General features: G+C 39.2%; 1 protein-coding gene across 10 annotated transcripts in view; it reads right to left on the bottom strand.

Annotated features, from left to right (window-relative positions):
* Positions 1-811: 811 nt before the first annotated feature.
* Positions 812-20,297, bottom strand: part of LOC119647833 (neural-cadherin) — a 1,165,868-nt gene continuing 1,146,382 nt past the window's right edge. For all 10 annotated transcript variants that reach the window (XM_038049090.1, XM_038049099.1, XM_038049114.1 and 7 more), the window contains 3 exons: positions 18,886-19,095; positions 17,445-17,615; positions 812-8,208 (listed from right to left, as the gene is read on the bottom strand). In XM_038049090.1, coding sequence (XP_037905018.1) covers positions 8,096-8,208; positions 17,445-17,615; positions 18,886-19,095 — 494 coding nt within the window. In that variant the 3' untranslated portion in view covers positions 812-8,095. The remainder of the gene's footprint in view (positions 8,209-17,444; positions 17,616-18,885; positions 19,096-20,297) is intronic.

The following is a 20,297-nucleotide window of genomic DNA, read 5'->3' as shown; positions in this document are numbered from 1 at the left end:
ACGGTCTCGGATTGAATCTGAATAAAACTAAATTTTTGACGACCGATCCCCATGAAACAGGCACAATCACTGTCAATGGCAGCGACCTCCCGCTTTTGATCGAAGTCGATGGCGAGCGACCAAAACGGCCAGTCGAAAAAACGTTGGCTTGATATACTAAATGGGGATTTGTAAGCCTCGCGATTGCATTCAGATCAAGCTTTTGATGAAGCAAAATGGCGAAACCGATTACGACAACCCGTTTCGCTTATGAACGGGACAAAATTAAAAAGCTTATATTCTTTTTTAGTGGCGAAATTGTTTTTAAAAAAATGTTAAAATATCGGGTTTCACATGGGAACACCCCCTTAAAAACGACTTTATCGATTTTAATAAGGTTTTGCCTCAGTCAAAATCGTCAAAATTTGCATATGAAAACGAAGCTCACAATATAAAAAAATTTCATTCGTTCGGCCCTATGTTACGACAGCGAGACGTGGGCTATGAACCTGATAGGAGAATGTTAGGCGCAGTGATTGCAGACGGCAGATGGCTTAGTGTCCGTGTGTTTCAGTAGATAGGTCATGTGAAGCGAAATTGAAGGGCGCGTTCGCTCGACCGAGAAGGGCAGTGGTGAAGGTTTGAGGAGGCCAAGGACCGAGGTCGGATTGCAGCGTCATAGAACAAACATCTAGTTTTAGCATCTTGACATTCAGTGCTCGTAATAGGTAAAATCCTGGCGATACTTTGGTAAATATTATGAGCGGGAAACCTTTTATGGTAAGTTAAGTGGAGGGTGTGGAATATTAGCAAATGAAACACAATTTTTCATCTTTACAAATTATTCAAAAATGAATATATATTCACAAAAGATTTGTAAAATAATTACAAAAAAATGTACAGATTGAACAAAAATGTATACAGTTAATATCGTATCATATATAATATCCATACATGCATCCAATCAACTTTCATCCCTGAATTTAATCATAATAATATTCATCATTATTTTTGTTGTTTTTCTTTTCACTTTCCATTATTAATGTATAATATTTTCTGTTGTTTTAAAGTACGTGTGTGTAATGTAGTCAAATACCATTATCAGCATCATTCACTTGTAAATTCACTTCATCTACATAATTTATTTATCATTTTTATCTTTTCTTCTTCATCTTAACCAGAGTACTTTTACGTTTTCTTAGTAATTAGATTCATTTAATTTTTTAAAGTTGTTTTGCTTGTTGATGTCGTGTTTCATTTTCATTTAAAAACTAGTCTTAGGTATTGATTTCAGTATCTGAAACTTTGTCGTGTTTTTTCTTTCATTTTCAAAATGTTTGCTTAAAATTAATTTTTACTGTTTTCCTCTTAAAAAAGATGCGATTTACTTCGATGAACTTCTATTTTCTTAAGTAAGAAAGTTGCTTATTCGAATGGAAATTGATTTGGAAAACGAACTTTTGAGTAGTTTTATTTGATGAAATGCTGAATAGTTGGGCTAAATTCGTGCGGATTTTGTGGTTTGCTCAGATTTCGTTTTCGCTTTTTTCGGTCGATAGTGTTCAATACAAATATTATATAGGCAGTTTCTGTAAGTGGCGACTAAAAGCGTACTTAGTTGTGAGCTCTCTGTCAGATTCCTAGTTCTTATCGTAGCACGTCGGATAATTGAATGGTTTATGGAAGCGGATTGATATTATGTCAGCGGAATGTTTGATGAATTTTCCAGCGGGGTCGTGGGTTTCATTCAAAAAGCCATGGAAAACTCCACAGCCCATTACGACCTGAACCAGATTCTTTGATGAATTTTCTTTGCCCCTTAACCATCTTTCATGCAAGTCGTTAAAATATATTTTCAGGTTCAATGGACGTCTTTATAATTTTTCAACAAAGGAAATTCTTAAGAATGCTGAAATTTCCTCCCAATTTCGGAACCATAAAGACCGGAAAAATGCGATTCCATCTTCCGACTTTTTTTAAAGAAACATTTCGGATCGATGCATAAAGGGAAGCAAATACAAAGTAGAAAGTCGTCACTATTATCTATCTAGAAGATATAATTCGATGGGAGAAATCGCGTGTAAGCTGGTAGTATATTTACTGTGTTATGGTGTGTAAGCAGTCATGTTTCGTTTTTCTGGGTTGATCGATACACTCTGCTATGGGGTCGGACTGAACAGGATATTGATTTCACTCAACAACCCAGCAAACATACGACGCACATAGTCGACAATGATTTCCATTGGAAATACAGAAACAGTCCTATATGCTGTATATCTCTGCCATTATGATAAATAGAAGGATTTTGATCTCCTTTGCGCTCTTTTGCCGTTGCTTTTATTCGATAGACATTCTGTGAATTGATTGAATAAATTATCGGTTATATGTATTTTCTCCTGCTCTTTCTATGAAATGAATGCGTAGTCAACGTTCGCGTACGTATTTAGACAGATACGATGTGCTCAATATGTGGAAAGGGAGCAATATGAAGAAATATTTGAGAAGATTCCCTCCTGGGGGCAGAAATAGAGTAATTGATATCGATAAATGCAGGATTTAATCCGTGTAAGGTTTAATTAACAACAAAGTCTCGGAGATATACGTTTCTGCTCCATTAAACGCGTCGTTGGTTATTTTATTTCTTCACAAGCAGACAACACGAAAATGGCTGAGTATTTTTCTCTCTATTAAACAATGAGCAGATACAGATATATTCATATGCACCATATATGAAGGATCAGTTGGAGGCGTGTATACATAATACCCCTTTCCACCAGGTTCATTGGTAAGCCATCCTTACATGCATACACAATATAAGAACGTTAAGCAAGGATTAGTGTTCTTGAGCCCCTTGCTAGGCCTTTGCCATCGACAAGCACTAAGAAATTAATCTATTTATTGTAGCTGCTCCATTGTTTTGTTTATCATTTGTTCACAAAAGGATCGACACAATTCATGCATGTATTATGTGGCAGCTTCAGAACCTTATTCACCGTAATCCCTCCTGATGAAATAATAATATATATAGTTAAGGACTTGGACTTGGCTTGGATGTTATAAAAGGATTTATCCTGGTAGCCGAAAGAGAGTAATGGGAGAATAAAGAGATGTGTTTATTGGGTTTGGGCTTTTAATGGAGACCATAGGCGTGTGGCTCTTTTATTCCAGTCTAGAAAGGCAATGTAACACTAATGTGTTTACACAGAAACGTAACGCATTTGAGTGGTTGCAATGAGCTGGAGAAACTTGTACAAATTCATCCCCAATATTTTCGAGGAGACGTTTAGACAAATACACGTGCCACTGGAGCTTATTCCAGAACAGAGCTCCAGAGAGACTACGGTTTGGACAAATTGAAAGGATTGAATAGTAACAGCTGAACACATTTTTGAATATAACCATAGGATCGTCATGAACAGCCATTCGTGGAGCCCGCTAGCTTTCTCAGTAAATTCATGCCTGATTTATAGAACTAGGTCTAGTTTGTTGGTACTCTACCGGGGATTTTGAGCCTTTTGTCTTGTCGGATACAACACATTTGAAGCCATTGTACCTTCTATGCACTTTCCCTTTGTTTGAAAGAGGATTAAGGGCAACGAATGCATACTGAGCAATACGATTGTCCTTCCGACGTAAAATGTTTGCGAGAGAGGAGGATATGTGCAGAACATACCATAATTTGTAGTGATATAGTGTAGTGGGGAATGCTATACTCGCAGGATTCAAATTGGTGGATATTTCGTGGAATACGAGTGGTTCTGATTTTCAAAAGTAGCTTTCCAGTGTTATCCTCCTTCCCTCGGTAGATACTGGAATCTAATGAGTTTTTAACCCAACAGTTTAACATCCTTCATGTTTTCGCGTTCAGGAAACCTGGTTAGATGACATGCATGCAAAAGGTTAACAATGGAATAGGGAAACGGACATGCTAACTAACGAAGGAGTTGGTTGTTCGTTTTGGAATTAGGTATTGAGTAGGGTACCTATAAGCGAGGGCACTGTGAGGGAACACTGAACAAGACGTGGCTTCTGACAGCGTATATTTGCAGAAATCGTAAGGAGTGGCTAGTGTATGAAGTTGTCGAATGCTTCGTAGAATTCACTATGCAAGTAATGCAATTGCTGTCGGCTGAAGCAGATTCCAGCAACAATTTAAGAACTAAAGACGATGAAAGGATGTCTTTACCTCGATTCTTTTTAGTATATGTTTCTAGGCACTTATGAGAGAGGTACTGTGAGATTTTTGTTAAATATGCAGCTCAATTTGCGCCTTCTGAATTTCAAAGAAATAGAAAGTTTCCTTTGCTAGCTTATGAAGTTCAGTTTCCACAATACGCTTTTCTTTCAAAGATGAGAAGTAGTTTCTTCATGCAGAATTATTCAGAAATATTTTACTGCGATAGTTCTGAAATAGAATTCGGCTTTGAAATTTAATCTATTCAGTAATAAGCAATGTTGATTCGATTCTCTATCTTAGCGCATATGTGACGTCTCATCACCAGGGAGTCAGTTTGACCGGATGAGGTACTTATATCTACTTTTCTCTTCTATTCGTCAAGTATTGAATTTATGATCCAAAAGTGGGCAGGCGCGGCCATGAGAGCGTAAAGGATTTTCGGCTTATCAGCCTCGTCTCTTTCGTGTTGAAGACCCTGAAGCACATCCTGGACATTCATTTAAGGACGATCGTGGAGAGCACGCATACCTCAAACGCAAATCCACAGAGCCTGCTCATCATGAATACCTGAGCTACTGTCCCGGGTACAGAGGGAGCCATTCAACTACGTTAGCCTCTAAACAGAATAGGGTTAGAGGCTTATCTTACGTAGTTTGTTGTAGTATGTTTAGAATTTAGTAGTAGAATATAATAAAACTAAAACCTTTCACACGCGAAATGAAACGACTGGAAACCTTTTTCTGGAACTTTGGGTTTATGTTATCGTGTATAAAAGTATCATTTTAGCAGTTCCATTGAAATGTATCTCAATTGGGGTAAGTTTCAACAAAGGAGGAACAGCTGTATTAATTATAAATTAACAGCGGTTTAGATCAAATATCCTCCATGGTGACTCATATTTGAGCCAAAATAATGAATAATTTTAGATCTCATATGTATCTGCACTGTCGCTAGTTCCAGATGTTGCATTGTATTAAGGTGTCAATTTCCCATTTTGCCAAACGATGTGAAAAGATGCCATTGTGAAGTTTGAAAAATTCTCAACCATTACTAACAAAAAAAATACTCTGGAAATTCATATAGAATGTTGCGGAGTGCACCAAAACTCACATCAAAACTTAATTTTCATTATTGAATATTACCTGACAAATCGATCCATATTCGGGGGCATCCCTGAAAGTCGTAGAAGTTTAACTTAACACGTCTCAAATCCATTCGATACATGATTTATCTATGCCACTTAGATGACCGATAAAAAGCTTTGAAATCCGCAACAATAATTAACTCGTATCTAGCTAGTGATTCTTTTATACTTTAATAATATCTAATCAGAGATGATATTGAGCGTAATGGTTTGATTATAAATAAGTACAGAAATTAAAATTTTGAAAACCAAACGATATTTTTAGAAACACAATTCTTTCAAAATAGTGATAAAATGAGTCAATTGATAATGAAATTTACATACATTTAGTGAACGCACGAAACTACCATAAAGTTTCGTTAGTCTTTTCTTTTCAATTTATGTAAAAATTTCACTTTTTTACATATTTCTAAATTTTAAAAATTCAATACTTCTTTAATGTAATTAAAGATATTTCAATTATATTAGTGTCGTTTGAATTTAAAAAGTACTTAACTCTTTAACATTTTCACTTCGTTAGTTTCGTATGATCAGATTTAAAAATACTGTTGATTCCTCGTCTGGTTTTAATTGTTGTTGTTAATTTTGCGAGTGGATTCGTTTTTCCATAATAACTTTTTCCGGGAATTTTGGAAAACTTTTACTATATTCCTTATGTTAAAAAAATGTTTTTACCACAAATATCTATTGCGCAAATTCAGTTGTTTTTCGACTGTTTTGTAGTAGTTCTGTAACTAGATTCTCTGTTTTCAGTTTTCATAGTGAATAAATTCTTCATCGTTTATCTTTCCCTTTATATCATTCCATATTTCATCTATTTTATTTACATTATAAATTGCTCTAAGTTCACTAAATTATATAATAGTACTAAATGGATTTTCGCATTAATGACTTCAGATAATATGGGGTTACGTGAGTGTTATTTTTCTTGTTTCGTTTTTTTCCTTTTTGGTATTTTTTTGTAAAAATTGTTTTATATGTATGTATGTACGTGTGTTTATGTACGTGTACGAGTATAGAAAAGTTTATAGTAGAAATAGGGTAGAAAGAGAAGACAGTCTAGTATTGTTTTGTGGTGGCAAATTATAATTTTGTGTAGTTTTGTTTTAGCTCATATTTTACATTAAAAAAAAGGGACGGAAAAACAATTGATTTTTCAAAGGGGAGAGTGTATTATATTATAAATTATTGGGTTAGACCTAATTTTCACCAAAACGACATAATTTTACATTGGGACGAACAAAGCCATGGAATTTAAGTTAGAGTTGTTTGCCTTTCTACGATAATCTTTAATCATTCAACCTCCATAAAGACAAAGTTGCGAAAGATTTGAACCTGACAGATATGAATAGAAGATAAAGAAAATGAATTACGCTGAAACAAAGCGGTGAAACCTTGTATTAAAGTGAAAGCCTAACTTCCTAATAACACTCTTTTAATCAGGTTGGCATGTTTAGAACCCCTTCATCTTCTTAAAAATTAATAAATAAAACTTAATTCATTAAGTGCACTCTATTGAAAACATTGTGACTTGGAAAATGACGGCTGTTCATATTGAAAACATATTGCATATTGGGAAGTTTCATATAACAATTAAATTAAAAAATGAGTTAACCAGTTTCAATTAAATTATTTGACCTTTTCAGTTGAAAAACCGTCGTTCCACCGATTTTTAGTTTGTCTATAGGTTTATACATATTCTCTCTCAAATATATATTTATTTTATCATTGTATTATAGTTTTTTGGATTTTCTCATTTTATAAATATATTCCATTTATATATTTGCCTTTCAACTCATGGAACAGAAACAGTCTTTGGATACGTTAAATTCTAAACAATATTTATAAATATGTTACTCGCCATTTAGGTTCACGAGAGCGTCGCCATAATTTTCTGATTTTAATTTTATGGATATTACAGTTACGACAAAATGAATATCCCCAGTTTACGTTAAGTTTATTTATTCTTTTTATTTGTTTAAAAAAAAATCAACCTTTATTCGTCTTTAGTACTACAGGAAGAGTACATCATGTTTGGATTTATTTTGTAATTGCATTCGACCTAGTTTCAATTTATATATATTCATATAAATTCTAATACGTTTATAAGGGTAAGTTTATAGTTATACATTTACAGTAGGTACTTGCTTATGATTTAACTTAATTATTTAAAATATGGGTATTTTTGTCATTCTGGAAATCTATTACTTTCCCCTCCGTTGATCATTCTATTCGCATCCCTTCCACTTTGATTTAGCCTTCAAATATTAGGATTAATTTTTGGTTTTTAGTACAATAATGATTATTTTCAAGTTACATATTGACTTTCATTATTCCTATTAACTTTTATAGAGAGTATAAAACTAATCCCCACTTCTAGTTTTTATATATTATTTTTAAACGTCTCTGCTTCATTTAAATATAGATTTTAAATTATAAATTTTTCCTTTTACAATGGAATAAGAGTCAATCTCCTATTTAATTGAAACGGTGTTCACCTGTTGCTTTTGTAGTTAGTTTTTCGTCTAGGCGAATTTTGTTCGTGCCGTAGAATTTTATAAATAATTCACGATGATGTTAAATACAATGCTTACGAGTGAAATATTCACATTCTTAGAGTATATAAAGGTGAATACTTTGGTAAGGAGTAGCTTCGCAACGTTGTGATATTTCTAGGTAAGTGTTTTCACCAATGCAGTAATTGATACGTTCTTTGTGTATATTTAAGTTTTCGTTCGTTATTTAAAATCATAGTTTCCTTTTGGTTTCATTGGCATACAAATTTCGAAAAAGACTTACAACTCCTCCAATTCTTGGGGTACGTCATTGCCATACATGTTGGCTAATTTGTCGAACCGTGGCCCCCACTTGCCCAGGTAATCGTATTCGTGATTTTCATCGTCAGTGCCTGAAAGAATAAAAGCAAAAAGAAACAAAATTTATGACTATTGTCTAGACAGGTTATAAATAATAATAATATCTCATAATGATACCCTAATAAATGCTAATTCAAAAGCAGCTGAAACATATACAACCATTTCCCTAGGGAGAAGCCCCCATAAATAAAATTTATATTTACGAAAATAAAGCATAAGACAAATAGACAGGCATTTTCAGCAATAAGGCGTGAATATAATTCTTCTTCCAAAAGAAATTTTTGGAATGAATATATAATTTTATGACGGCCAACAATTGACACTTTATAACATGAATGTTATAATGAATGAAAGGAAGAACAGAGTGCGTCCAAAGGGTAGTATAGATGCCAGTGCGAAAATCGGGATTGGCAGCCACCATGGAACACATTCCCATCGAAATGCCAACACCAATAGCTCTTCCACCAAGTTCTATCTACTTCCACGGGGTGGTGGCTTACTATTATAACTAAAAAACCGCAGGCGATGAAGAATGAAGGCGAGTCTTTTGCTCCTGCGGTGGAGGACTGCCAGCCAAAAATAGAGTCCTGGATTTGATTGAAAGCACGGCACAGATTCGGCAAATAAAGAAGATAAAAAATTGTGTTTTTGCTCATCGAACGTGCGCTCCGCGAACAGAGCAACACTCTATCTCTATATAAGCGTAATATCACCGTTGCAACAAATCAAGTGGGCAGAAACCAGTTTCTGGAGAAGGTGAGAGAGTCTTATATATAGTAAATCAGGTGTTGGGAATAGATATACTAGTCAGCAAAAAAGTATCACTGCGAGAGAAATTTCGAAATACCTGCCTTGTAAACGACGATGTGCCAATGACAAACCCAACTAGTAGTGTTACATGACATTCGCATTGGAAATACCTGGTTTGCGCAGAGAGATTCACAAATATACCTGTCTCTCTAAACAAAGGCTCTGTTCAACCGCAGCAATGATGAATTGTTAGAATATGTAGGGAGCCCAATATAGAGTCGGGATACCATTGCCTTGGCATAATACATAAAGGGAAGAAATGGGTATTGCAATAATCCCAGCTTTCAAATGCCCCGGAGATGAAGCAATGACAAATGACCTTCACAACTATCTGATCATTATCATTAGTGCAGGCACAAAAATATTTGTCTTTAGTCGCAAATAAAGTTGGAACGCCTGCTCGGTAATTGATTGTACCTAGCAATGGAACGGAAAAATGCTGCATACCGGGAAGTGCTGCAATTTGAAGAACGTTAGCACAGGCAACATCTTGCACCAACTTCATTAAGCGAGGAAACGATTTCACAAACCGAAGAAGAAAGCTCTGGAAAACGAACAGGTTTCTGAATTTCAGGAGTTGTGTCGTGTCAGTCCCAGTGAGCGCCCAAATTTTACAAGCAGGTCAGCGGAATGAGGGCATAAACATATCGATGTGTCATAGCTAAACTGATTAAATATGGGGGTGACCTACTACACGAAGAAGTTTATCAGTTAATGCTCAATGATTAGCACGGGGAATTAATGATTGGTGACCAGTAATGAAGCATTTTCTATCCCACAGAGAAGAGAATTCCACAGCAGCAATTCTCAATTTAAATCGTTGCTGAGTAGCATCTTTAGCACTATCTTGTTAGGGTCCCCAAGTTCGCAACAGATAAAATTTTCTCTCAGTGGCAAGCAACGGAAAAACTCATGGAATATGATCGACAGTTAATAATAATAATAATAATAATAATAACTCCGCCGAAGCCGGTCCCAAGCCCGGTTGTGAAAGGAGGAGGGATAGATAGCTTCAGTCTGAATGGCTGTACGCCACCGCAGCGTCTCAGGGGGTAGGTGAGGAAAGTGCAGGAACTTTGCAGTCTTGCAGATTACTCACTAAGGAAGCTATCTACACACCTGGCAGCTAGGGATAAAATGCACCACCAAAAAATGAGAAGAAGGAGAAATTTAAGGTCCGGTACGGATAACCGGCGGGAGTCGTCTGACTTGGTGACTGGGTCGGGCTCTCGTAATGGACAGCACGGCGTCGAAACCGCTAGTCGTGGGGCGGTTCGACGTCTAGGCGCCACGACGACCAGGAGCACAGCTCCGCCTGCTGCAGCTGTTTCGCCACAATCTGTGGCGACCACTTCAGCAGGTTCGCGTAGGAAGCGGATGAAATGGACTGAAGAAATGAACCTCTTCATCATCCGCTCCTACTACGAAATAACGGCGGGGGCGGGTACAACATCTTACCGCCCCTTGTTGCACCAGAGATTCGTCGAGCGTTTCCCGCAATTCGCGCACGTGACTGTGCAGCGAGTCGCAGACCAGTACCGCTTCATCACTCGCAGTGACACAATCCCGGCCACCATCAGGGAACGTGTTCGACTTGAAGTCATCGGGGAAACTGGTGACCGAGAGTCGATGGGGGCAGAGGCGGCGGCATCAACAACACCACGCCGCACTGCAGGCAACAGGTTCAGTACTCGCCGAAGCACTCTTCTCCACCGTCCAGCTGAGGTTTCCGCTGAAGTTCGGGACGAATTCCAAAGAGCGTGTATAGAATTCTCGGATATGGATCCTTTGTATAGACCAGGTATTCCCAGGCTCTATGCATCTCCAGCAACTCCGGGAATTCTATCTCAAATCAATGATGAGATTGCGTCTCGACTGTGTGCTGATATGTCGCTGCTGCAACTACAATCACTTGTGTATTGTGGTGCAGTTGCGGCTATCAGATTGCACGCTCAGAAGATTCGCTTTCGCGTTATTGGTTTGAGTCACAAAAGAGATCCACCATGGAAAATTCGTCTGGAACGTCGGCGGGACTCACTAAGGCAGGACATTGCTAGACTGATTCAGATCAGCACTGGCAATGCCAGCCGACGGGTGAGAAATAAAGTGCAGAGGGTTTACCGGAACTATGCCATCCCCTGTGAGACACCCGTAGTTGAAATTCTGGACACACTAAAACAGAAACTTTCTGTCATATGCAGTCGGTTACGACGGTATGGCGAAAGTTATTCCAGACGTGTCCAGAATGCAACATACGCGAGGAACCAGGGGAGCTTTTTCAGATCTCTCAACGAATCCCAACAGAGCGCCCAGACAATACAGTTCTCGGTGACGGAAGCGAAAGAGTATTGGGGTGGACTTTGGGGGTTACCTGCCCAGCATGCTGAGCATGCTGAGTGGATCACCGCCGAAGGCACCCGCCATGCCAATACACCTGGCATGAATTTCGCGGATGTTACCGAAGAGGAAGTTCGACGAGCTATAAACATCTCGAAGAACTGGAGGGGCCCAGGTCTGGATCGGGTGCAGAATTTCTGGTATAAGAAATTTACCAGCGTACACAGTCGGTTGGCACGCAGTATAAATGAGGTCATGAGTCGGCCGGAGGAATTTCCACCTTTCCTCACTGCGGGAATTACCTACCTTATCCCTAAGAAGGACACGGTGCAGGACCCCGCAGACACAAGACCGATCACTTGCTTACCAACCCTCTACAAATTCATCACGTCCATTATTAGTGGAAGGATCAATGCGCACCTCGAGACCAACAACATTCTGTCCGAGGAGCAGAAGGGCTGCCGAGTTGGGTCAAGGGGTTGCAAAGAGCAACTCATTATCGACTCGGTAGTTGTAGGACAAGCAACTAGAGGCCAAAGAAACCTCTTCAGTTGCTATATCGATTATGCCAAGGCTTTTGATAGCGTTCCGCATACCTGGCTAATCGACATCCTACATCTGTATCGCATTGATCCGAAACTAATAAAGTTTTTGGCGACAGTCATGGAAGGGTGGCATACCACCTTATCAGTCCGTACATCTGAGGGTGCTAATACCTCAGAGCCCATCCGTATTCGGAGGGGCATCTTCCAGGGGGATTCATTGAGTCCTCTTTGGTTTTGTATGGCACTGAACCCCCTCTCATGGCTACTGAATGATGCTAGAGGGCATGGTTTTGCAATAAAATATGGCCTACGTGCTAAGTGCGAACTGACACACTTGATGTACCTAGATGACATCAAGCTGTATGCTGGTACTGACGACCATCTTAGAAGTCTGTTGCGAATAATCGACATGTTCAGCCGTGATATTCGGATGGAGTTTGGATTAGACAAATGTCGAATCCAAGCCATTCGCAAAGGTCATCACGAGCCGCATGCCGGACATAGCATTGGTGACCTCCACATCGAAGCTATGACCGAGACAGACTTCTACAACTACCTAGGAATTCTGCAAGGAACCCATTCTCGAGTTGGTGATCTGAAGGAAGCTCTGCTGTCCGAATTCCTGCGACGTGTGAAGCTGGTGCTGAAATCGCATCTCTCGGGGAAGAATAAAATAACCGCGTTGAATGTATTCGCTATCCCTTCACTGGCTTATGCATTCGGAATATTGCCGTGGACGAAGACCGATCTGGAAAACGTCCAGCGGCGGATACGGACAACTATGTCCAAATTCCGAATGCATCACCCAAAGTCTGCCGTGGAGCGGATGAACCTGCCTCGTGACATCGGAGGTAGGGGCGTGGTTGACGTGGCGGCACAACATCATCGCCAAGTCGACTCGCTGTGCGCTTATTTTTACAGTAAAGAGCAGGCGAGTCCCTTGCATGCGGCTGTCTGTAAGGCAGACTGTGGACTGACTCCACTTACCTTGAAGGATCGATCTTTCAATCCTCTGAGTGGGGTGAGGTCAGACCAGGAGCGGATCGAGGAATGGAAATCGAAGGCAATGCACGGTAAACACGTGAATTGTCTTTGGCAGCCATTTGTCGATTTGCATCTGTCGAACAGGTGGCTGTGTGCTGGGGAGCTCTTTGCTGAGACAGAGGGGTTCATGTGTGCCATTCAGGATGGCGTGGTCGCCACCCGAGCTTATAAAAAGCTCATCATGAAAGAACGGGTGGAGAACGACCAGTGCAGAATGTGTGGTTCGGCGTTAGAGACGTTGGACCATCTCAATTCTGGCTGTACTGTTATGGCACCGGTGCAATACATCACCAGGCATAATGCTGTATGTAAGGTTATCCATCAAAACCTTGCATATAAGCATGGGCTGATCACGGGAACATGTCCGGTTTACCGATATGAGCCGCAAGCAGTACTTGATAGTTCTGCTTACAGCATGTATTGGGACCGGCAAGTTCTGACTGATCGCCATACCGCACACAACAAGCCTGACGTACTGCTAGTTGACAAGACGGGTCGCTCCGCGTATATTATTGATGTTGCTATTCCCCATAATAGCAACATTGAACGGAAATACGTGGAGAAGAAGGTGAACTATGAGCCATTGGCTCGTGAAATCAAAGAAATTTGGCGTCTCAAGCGGGTGGTCGTAGTTCCCATAATATTGTGAGCTACAGGTATTGTACCTAAATCCCTGACGGCTTCCCTTGATGTCCTGGGACTTTCGCACAGTCTGGTTCAAACCATGCAGAAGTACACCATTCTGCATACGTGCTCGATGTTGCGAGGGGTACTCGACGGATTCTTCCACTGACCTACCACCGGCCACCGCCCCTTTAGTTTTTGAGTAGGTAGGATCGTCCGAGCCTAAATGCTTGGCACTTAGTGCTAGTATTAGGTAAAATCCGGCATCTGCCGAGATTGTGATAACTCGGAAATAATAATAATCGTTGACGAACCATCCATATGTGATCAGGGCCTTGAAGTGTGTTAGAGCACTTCATTCAAGACCGTAAACTACAGGATAGCCTGTGGGAGGCAATGTGGTCAGCATTGCGCTCGCCCGAGATTATTACCTTGATTTGACTCAGGTACTCACTCACTGTTGAGTCGACTGGTATCCAACGTCAAATCACGATACAAATCCCACTGCCACCAGTGAGATTTGAACCATGACCTTCCGTACGACTGTCTTTTGCTCTAACCGCTCAGCTATCCGGACACATGATCGACAGTTGCACTAATTAAAAGGAAGATTTTTCACCACTAATAACGGTTTAAAATAAAGTGATGCTCTATTGTGCATTTTTTAAATCTAACTTTAGATAATTCATATCGTGTATATAACAAGTCGGAATACCGGAAGCTCGCGCTTCGGGTATAAAGGTTTTGTGTTCATCTTATGTAAGAGACGCACATTTTTCTGTCCGTATATAGCGACAAATCCAACATAATCCTTCATATTTTTCCAAACTACGAGACATACGTACATATTAGAGCCATAGAAATCACGCTCACCCTAAACAAACAAACTGCCTATTACCTACTGTACACATATATGCACGTATCTAAATTTATCGTACCCATATTTCCGATTTACGTCTTATATATAACTGAATTAGGCACTACCCGCAAAGTTCATTAGCACGCATATATTATATACCTACATACACACATGTCTGGTTGACAAATAACTAAAAAACTAAAATAAAATAATTGTCTGGGACCCAATTCGTAAGAACTCATTTCGTTGTGATATTGACGAATTGATATGTGATGATGACGTCATGCGGGTTGTAGAGTGAACGAAATTCACAAAAAATTGTAAAGTTTCACCCCCTATAACTTTGTTAATAATAGTTGGATTTTCTTCAAACTTGACCAAACTGTGCATTATATTCTTCATTATACGCATGCCAAATTTTGTACTTCTGGGATGAACATAAGGGGGGTGCCGGGTAAATTTCTAAAATGTGGAAATATACTATTATTAACTTTATTTGTGCAGATATCGGAACCGGATATATTTTGAGGCCTAGATTTCGTAGAGATGCACCATTGTGATTTTTTTTCAGATTTTTCGGTTGGATAGGTTCGGAGAACGAGACCTGTTACACTTTTTGTGGGTCATATTTTGAACCCTCACTCCCCTATGTTTCATCTAATATCAAATATTGAACCAGTTTCGAAAAGTACTAATTGAGACCTTTCATTTGATACCCTACATGGCTACATTCTGTGAAAAAAAAATTTGCACCCTCCATTCACATGTACGGGGAGCCCCCCCTTAAACTTAACATAAGATGGCGCCACTTACTGCATGTAAAGGGATCACCAGATTACATACTCTCACCGATTTTCGTGACAATCGGTCTAGCCGTTTCCGAATAAATCGGGTGTGACAGACTGACAGACAGACAGACAGACAGACAGACGGACAGACGGACAGACAGACACCGTCTCGATTCTAATAAGGTTTTGTTCCATACAAAACCTTAAAAACTATCCTCTTCTAGGCCGCCCAACTGTTGACCCAGGCTCACTATATCGACATAATGCAGAGAACAACACGGCTTTCATTTAGATCATGTCGGTAGCGAGAGATTTAAAATTTGTTCTATCAAGGGTTGATAGTCATTACAAATATGTATAGAGTACAAAAAACTGCCTCGCTCGAAACATTCTATCATAGAGTCAAAGCTCCGATGATACTGATCAGCGATCTTGCTAGACCTCATGTTTTCCTCGGAAATTAGGACTCATACCAAAAAGGATGACGAGTTCTTAGCCGATGGAGTAGTCCATACTCTTCATAACGAAAAACTATATGAGCGATATTACGATCGTTTGATTGTGGAAAAAATCTATCTCATAGGCTGCTAAGTGCCATCTATAAGATATAATCCGCCCACAACATCATCAGGCCATACCAAAGAAGCTTCACTCCAGGCAAATCAGCAACATACTAGATTTTCTCTCTGCGGCAAGCGATAGAAAAACTGCGTCATCTTTCCATCGAATTCCATCTATGATAGCATAGTCCGAATAAAACTGTACACGGCCATGAGAGAAAGGGATCCAGATCAAATTGGTAAGAATTATGAGGCTAACCCTGTAACTGACATTAGAGTTCTCTCCAAAGAATTAGTTATTGTCTTTATGATATGATAAATGCCAATATTCTTAGGCAGTGCAAATCCCATTTGGAGCTATGTTCGAATACTATATGCAGATGTCCAGTATTTAGGAGAGGCTTGGGTGCAATGTAGACTTGAGGCTGATACAAATCAATCTGATATTGTGCCCGGCAGTGTAGGGCTTATGCGAAGGAAATCAAAGTACCCACAATTAACAATCTTCATCGGAACAACAGCGGACCTAGGCCAAAGATATAACGGTGATATTAACGTGTGAAAATCAAGCTGAGAAATGCGCAATGCTGACCACATTGCCTCCTATAGGGTACTGTAATCCTGTAGTGTACCCTTACGGTCTTGACTGAAGTGCTCTAACACACTTCAAGGCCCTGACTCAAATGGATTGTTGCGCCAACGATAATTTTAAGAAATGATGGATTTCCCAGAAGTACACTTGATCAGAGGAAAAGTGGTTGGCATTTGCATTTATAGCCTTTTTACTTCACCGAACGCAATGGACGTACAATTCGTGGAGATGTTGGGTGGGCCGCATCAAACAGTTAGTGCAGGATGAGACCAATGCCGATCGGCATAGTTTCGCTACTGAAAAACAATAGGCAACCCACCATCATACCGCTTGAATGCTCTGTACACACGAAAGGGAAGATGTTAGAGAGAATAATTTGTAAAATTCTTGTCACTATCATTGCATATAACGATAGCCAATCACAGCAATAGTTTGGTTTTTTCCAAGATTATTCTGTCACCGGAATTAAAGCCTAAAGAGTTCATTAGCGACAACATGAAAGCGGCCCTGATGACCAAACGTGAAAAAAGGAAAACGGTTAATATTCGGGTTTGTGCCCTTCTTTACCTTGAAGCTGCTTATCAAGTGCCTAGAGGTAATGATTGAAGGGAAGCTCTTTTTGGATTATGCCTACGACAAAGGGGCAAAAAGCAAAATGGCGCTAGCATGAAAACTGAAGATTAATCGTGCCAGAGATGGTTCGCTCCACCTTATAATATTATACGCCGCAGCGACCTGAGAAAAGGGTGATCATGACACACTGCTTAGTATCGCTAAGAATCTGCAAGGCCTACGAAAGAAGCGAGTGAAGCAATCACTGGGAATCGGTGCCATACGCATGTCAAGCAGAGCATCGAAGAGAAACAACGAAAAATAAATGATTCCATTCATATAATCAAAGAGGTCAAGGCATAATTGGAAAGATTCAATGAATTCTCTACGTTTACTCCCTCTGACTAACGCATTTCGATCTGGTAGAGTAATAATTCCATTCTTATGAAGAAGTAATAAATTCTATTGATTCATTGACCGCCTCAAAGCCAAAACTAATAGCTGGACCATACTTTGAACCATAAATAGCAACTATTATAATAGACAAAATAACTCACCTGAAGCAAGTGAGCTCAACGATCCTGCCGTACTGCCGCCTCCTTCATAGGCATAGTTTCTTAGATCATCGAATGGTGGCGCGTTTGGATCACTGTCTGCTCGTTTTTTGTGCTCCTCGATGAACATTCCAACGTTTGGCTCCTGCCCTGCCCCTAATGTCATTACAGGATCTGTAAACGAGATTATTTTAAAAAAATTATTTAATCGTAAACTTTGTAATAATCTGTTATTATTCTGGTTTGTTGGCAAATATTTTGTAAGTTCTGAATCCGAACCCAGTCTTAAGGTTTCAATAAAATTTCCTTTCTTTAATTACCTCCATTTAACGAATGAATAAAATAAGACAGGAAATTTGCTTTTGAAAGTTAAGAACTAATTGCTATGCCGTTTTCTTCGATTTTGCTTGCAATCTACTGGTAATGTCCAGAAAATATTTCTCTTTGCTTGCTTTTAATCCCATCCAAGAATCACTCCTGAGCTTCCATTCATTATTTTCTTTATCCTTTAGGGAAGACAATGAGCACACTTCCCAACTTCTTGGGAAAGTTTCACGCTTTTCTGCGCTAAAACAGCTCCACATAGCATTTCGCTACTGTATCTTAGAATCATTGGCAACAGATTTTTCTTAATTAAGTCCTTTTCGTCCATTTCCGTCTGAGATGCTCACCGAAACATTTTCGCTACAATTTTCATCTTTTCCTACAATCTGACGTGTTTCCTCTACAAGATTTTTGAAATTTCACTTCTGATTTGTCTGCATTACGAGTTTGAATAATTTTCTTTTATAAAATTCCGTCTGTTTCGCATTTATTTCACCTCAAGGAATTTCATTATGTGAAACGAAGGAAATTCATTCTGGCAAAGACGTTGAGGTCGGGAAAGTGGTAATGCACTGAATGAGTTTTGAAAAAAAGCGTAGGATATGAAGTTAAAGGCTACCTTTTCTAGCACCACAAGAGTGCTCAAAAAGAAAATAAGTGGAAGGAATTTCAATATTGTGATTTCCCGAGGGTAAAGGCTAAACTAGGATAGGTCAAGGCGAGATCTCCGGACGAGCTTTATGCTTATGAGTTTATTGCGAAATTTCACGTTGTGACCTACGTGGGCGGGGGAGCGAAGCTGGATTTGAACAGTAAGATTGGAATTTAAATATTGAGTGAAAACAGGTCATGATATTCAACCGCAGGAAGCAACAGCTGATGTGGCTCTACAGCGAGCTGGTAATTGCCATTGCTACTAAAAATAGCTCTTCTCCTTTTCTGAACACGAAAATTGGTACCAGAATTTATTTCGTCCGTTCCTAAGTATCCAGAGGTAATTAATTGATTATACAAGACAAAGTAAACTCACGTTCGGCAAATAGCTGGCAGATCGCATTAAGGTCCGTCCTGCCAGGACAACATTCTCTAAACAGCATAAAACTCTTTGCTTTGTACTTACACATAATTGGCATTTTACAGGGTGCCATATCTGGCATCGGTCCACCGATGGGTATCTGCAGAGGTGTTATATCGAACGCCGTCATATCGTCCTCGCCACCACCCTCATCGTCGTAGTTGATAATATTCTCTCGGACATCGTCATCGGGTCCAGGATATTTAATGTGAGCTTCTCGACGTCGATTGTAAACAACAAACACCAGGACTAGAACTGTTGTAGCACAAAGACACAGGGAGAGATAAAAAAATGTAGTAAATGTAATTGTCGTTCGAGCTGGAAACATGTTTGGCAAATATTGCTTGGCAACAGTGAATCTAATTATCACACTACATGCAGTAATAACACAATTAAAACGATACTTTATTCTATGTACATACTTACTTGGCAAAGATCCTGTTTGGAATTGGGTTAATTGCGATAATGCCTCTGGGTCGTCCTCTAGAGCAAATTAATTAACTATTTGATTGTTTTATCGCATGATTACCCTTTAATGTTGGAGGTGTTTGGCTGTCTCTTTTCAAATTAATGTTACAAATAATATGACAACATAAATCTTGACATGTTTTACAGAATCTACGAACCAGATAGGAATTGGAATCCTTTGAGGTGGCATATTCCATGAATTCCTTTGTGATGAATCGAAATTCATATTTAGAATAAAACAGTTTCAGGGGCTGCAGTGACGATCGCAACTTCGACAGTAAAAATAAAGTTTCTTAGTTGAATGGTCAAAGGGTTAGAATGTTAATACATAAAGCCGGTCCAGGTTAAAGTAGCATATGATAAATACTTTGTATTATTAGTTCTTATAGTTCACAATCAGTGTGTAGCGAATACCACCTTTCCGACGTCAAATCGTTTACGTATTATTCGACGTGAAAGAACCATATGGAGTGAATATTCTTGAAAACTTATCTATTTTTCGAGTATATTAAGTACGTCAATCGGGAGAGATTTTTCGATTCATATACCTCATCTCTTCTTTTATTAATACAACACACTGGCACAGGACGCAAAGGTAAGTAGGAGGATTTTTTTTGTTAGAGCTAAAAACAAGGTAGTGCCACAATATTAAGCATTCTAACTGCGACACGAGTTTCGAAGTAAACTCTAAAAGCCAAGCATTCCTACACACTTTTTGTAAGCCGAACTTCTCTGTCTAAAGTAATGGAATCTCCGAAGTTTTAAAGCAGATTTAATTTTCGCGTAACTTTGCTATGAATGTCCTTAGCTAAAATACGCAAAGTAAATTCGCAATTTTCCGTAATGAATATACATTTTTGATAAAAGTTAGCAGAATGGAAACAGAAGCATTTGTATGCCTACACTTATGGAGTTAATAAAACAGCAGCAATTGTAAATGGTGCCCAACGTGGGAATTTCTGACCTTCGGGCAAAGATGCCATGTTGAA

This window comes from Hermetia illucens, chromosome 1, assembly GCF_905115235.1.
Source record: "Hermetia illucens chromosome 1, iHerIll2.2.curated.20191125, whole genome shotgun sequence".
Taxonomy (NCBI): Eukaryota; Metazoa; Arthropoda; class Insecta; order Diptera; family Stratiomyidae; genus Hermetia; species Hermetia illucens.
Note: the sequence above shows the minus strand (reverse complement) of the source record. Positions and strands in the feature narration are given on the sequence as shown.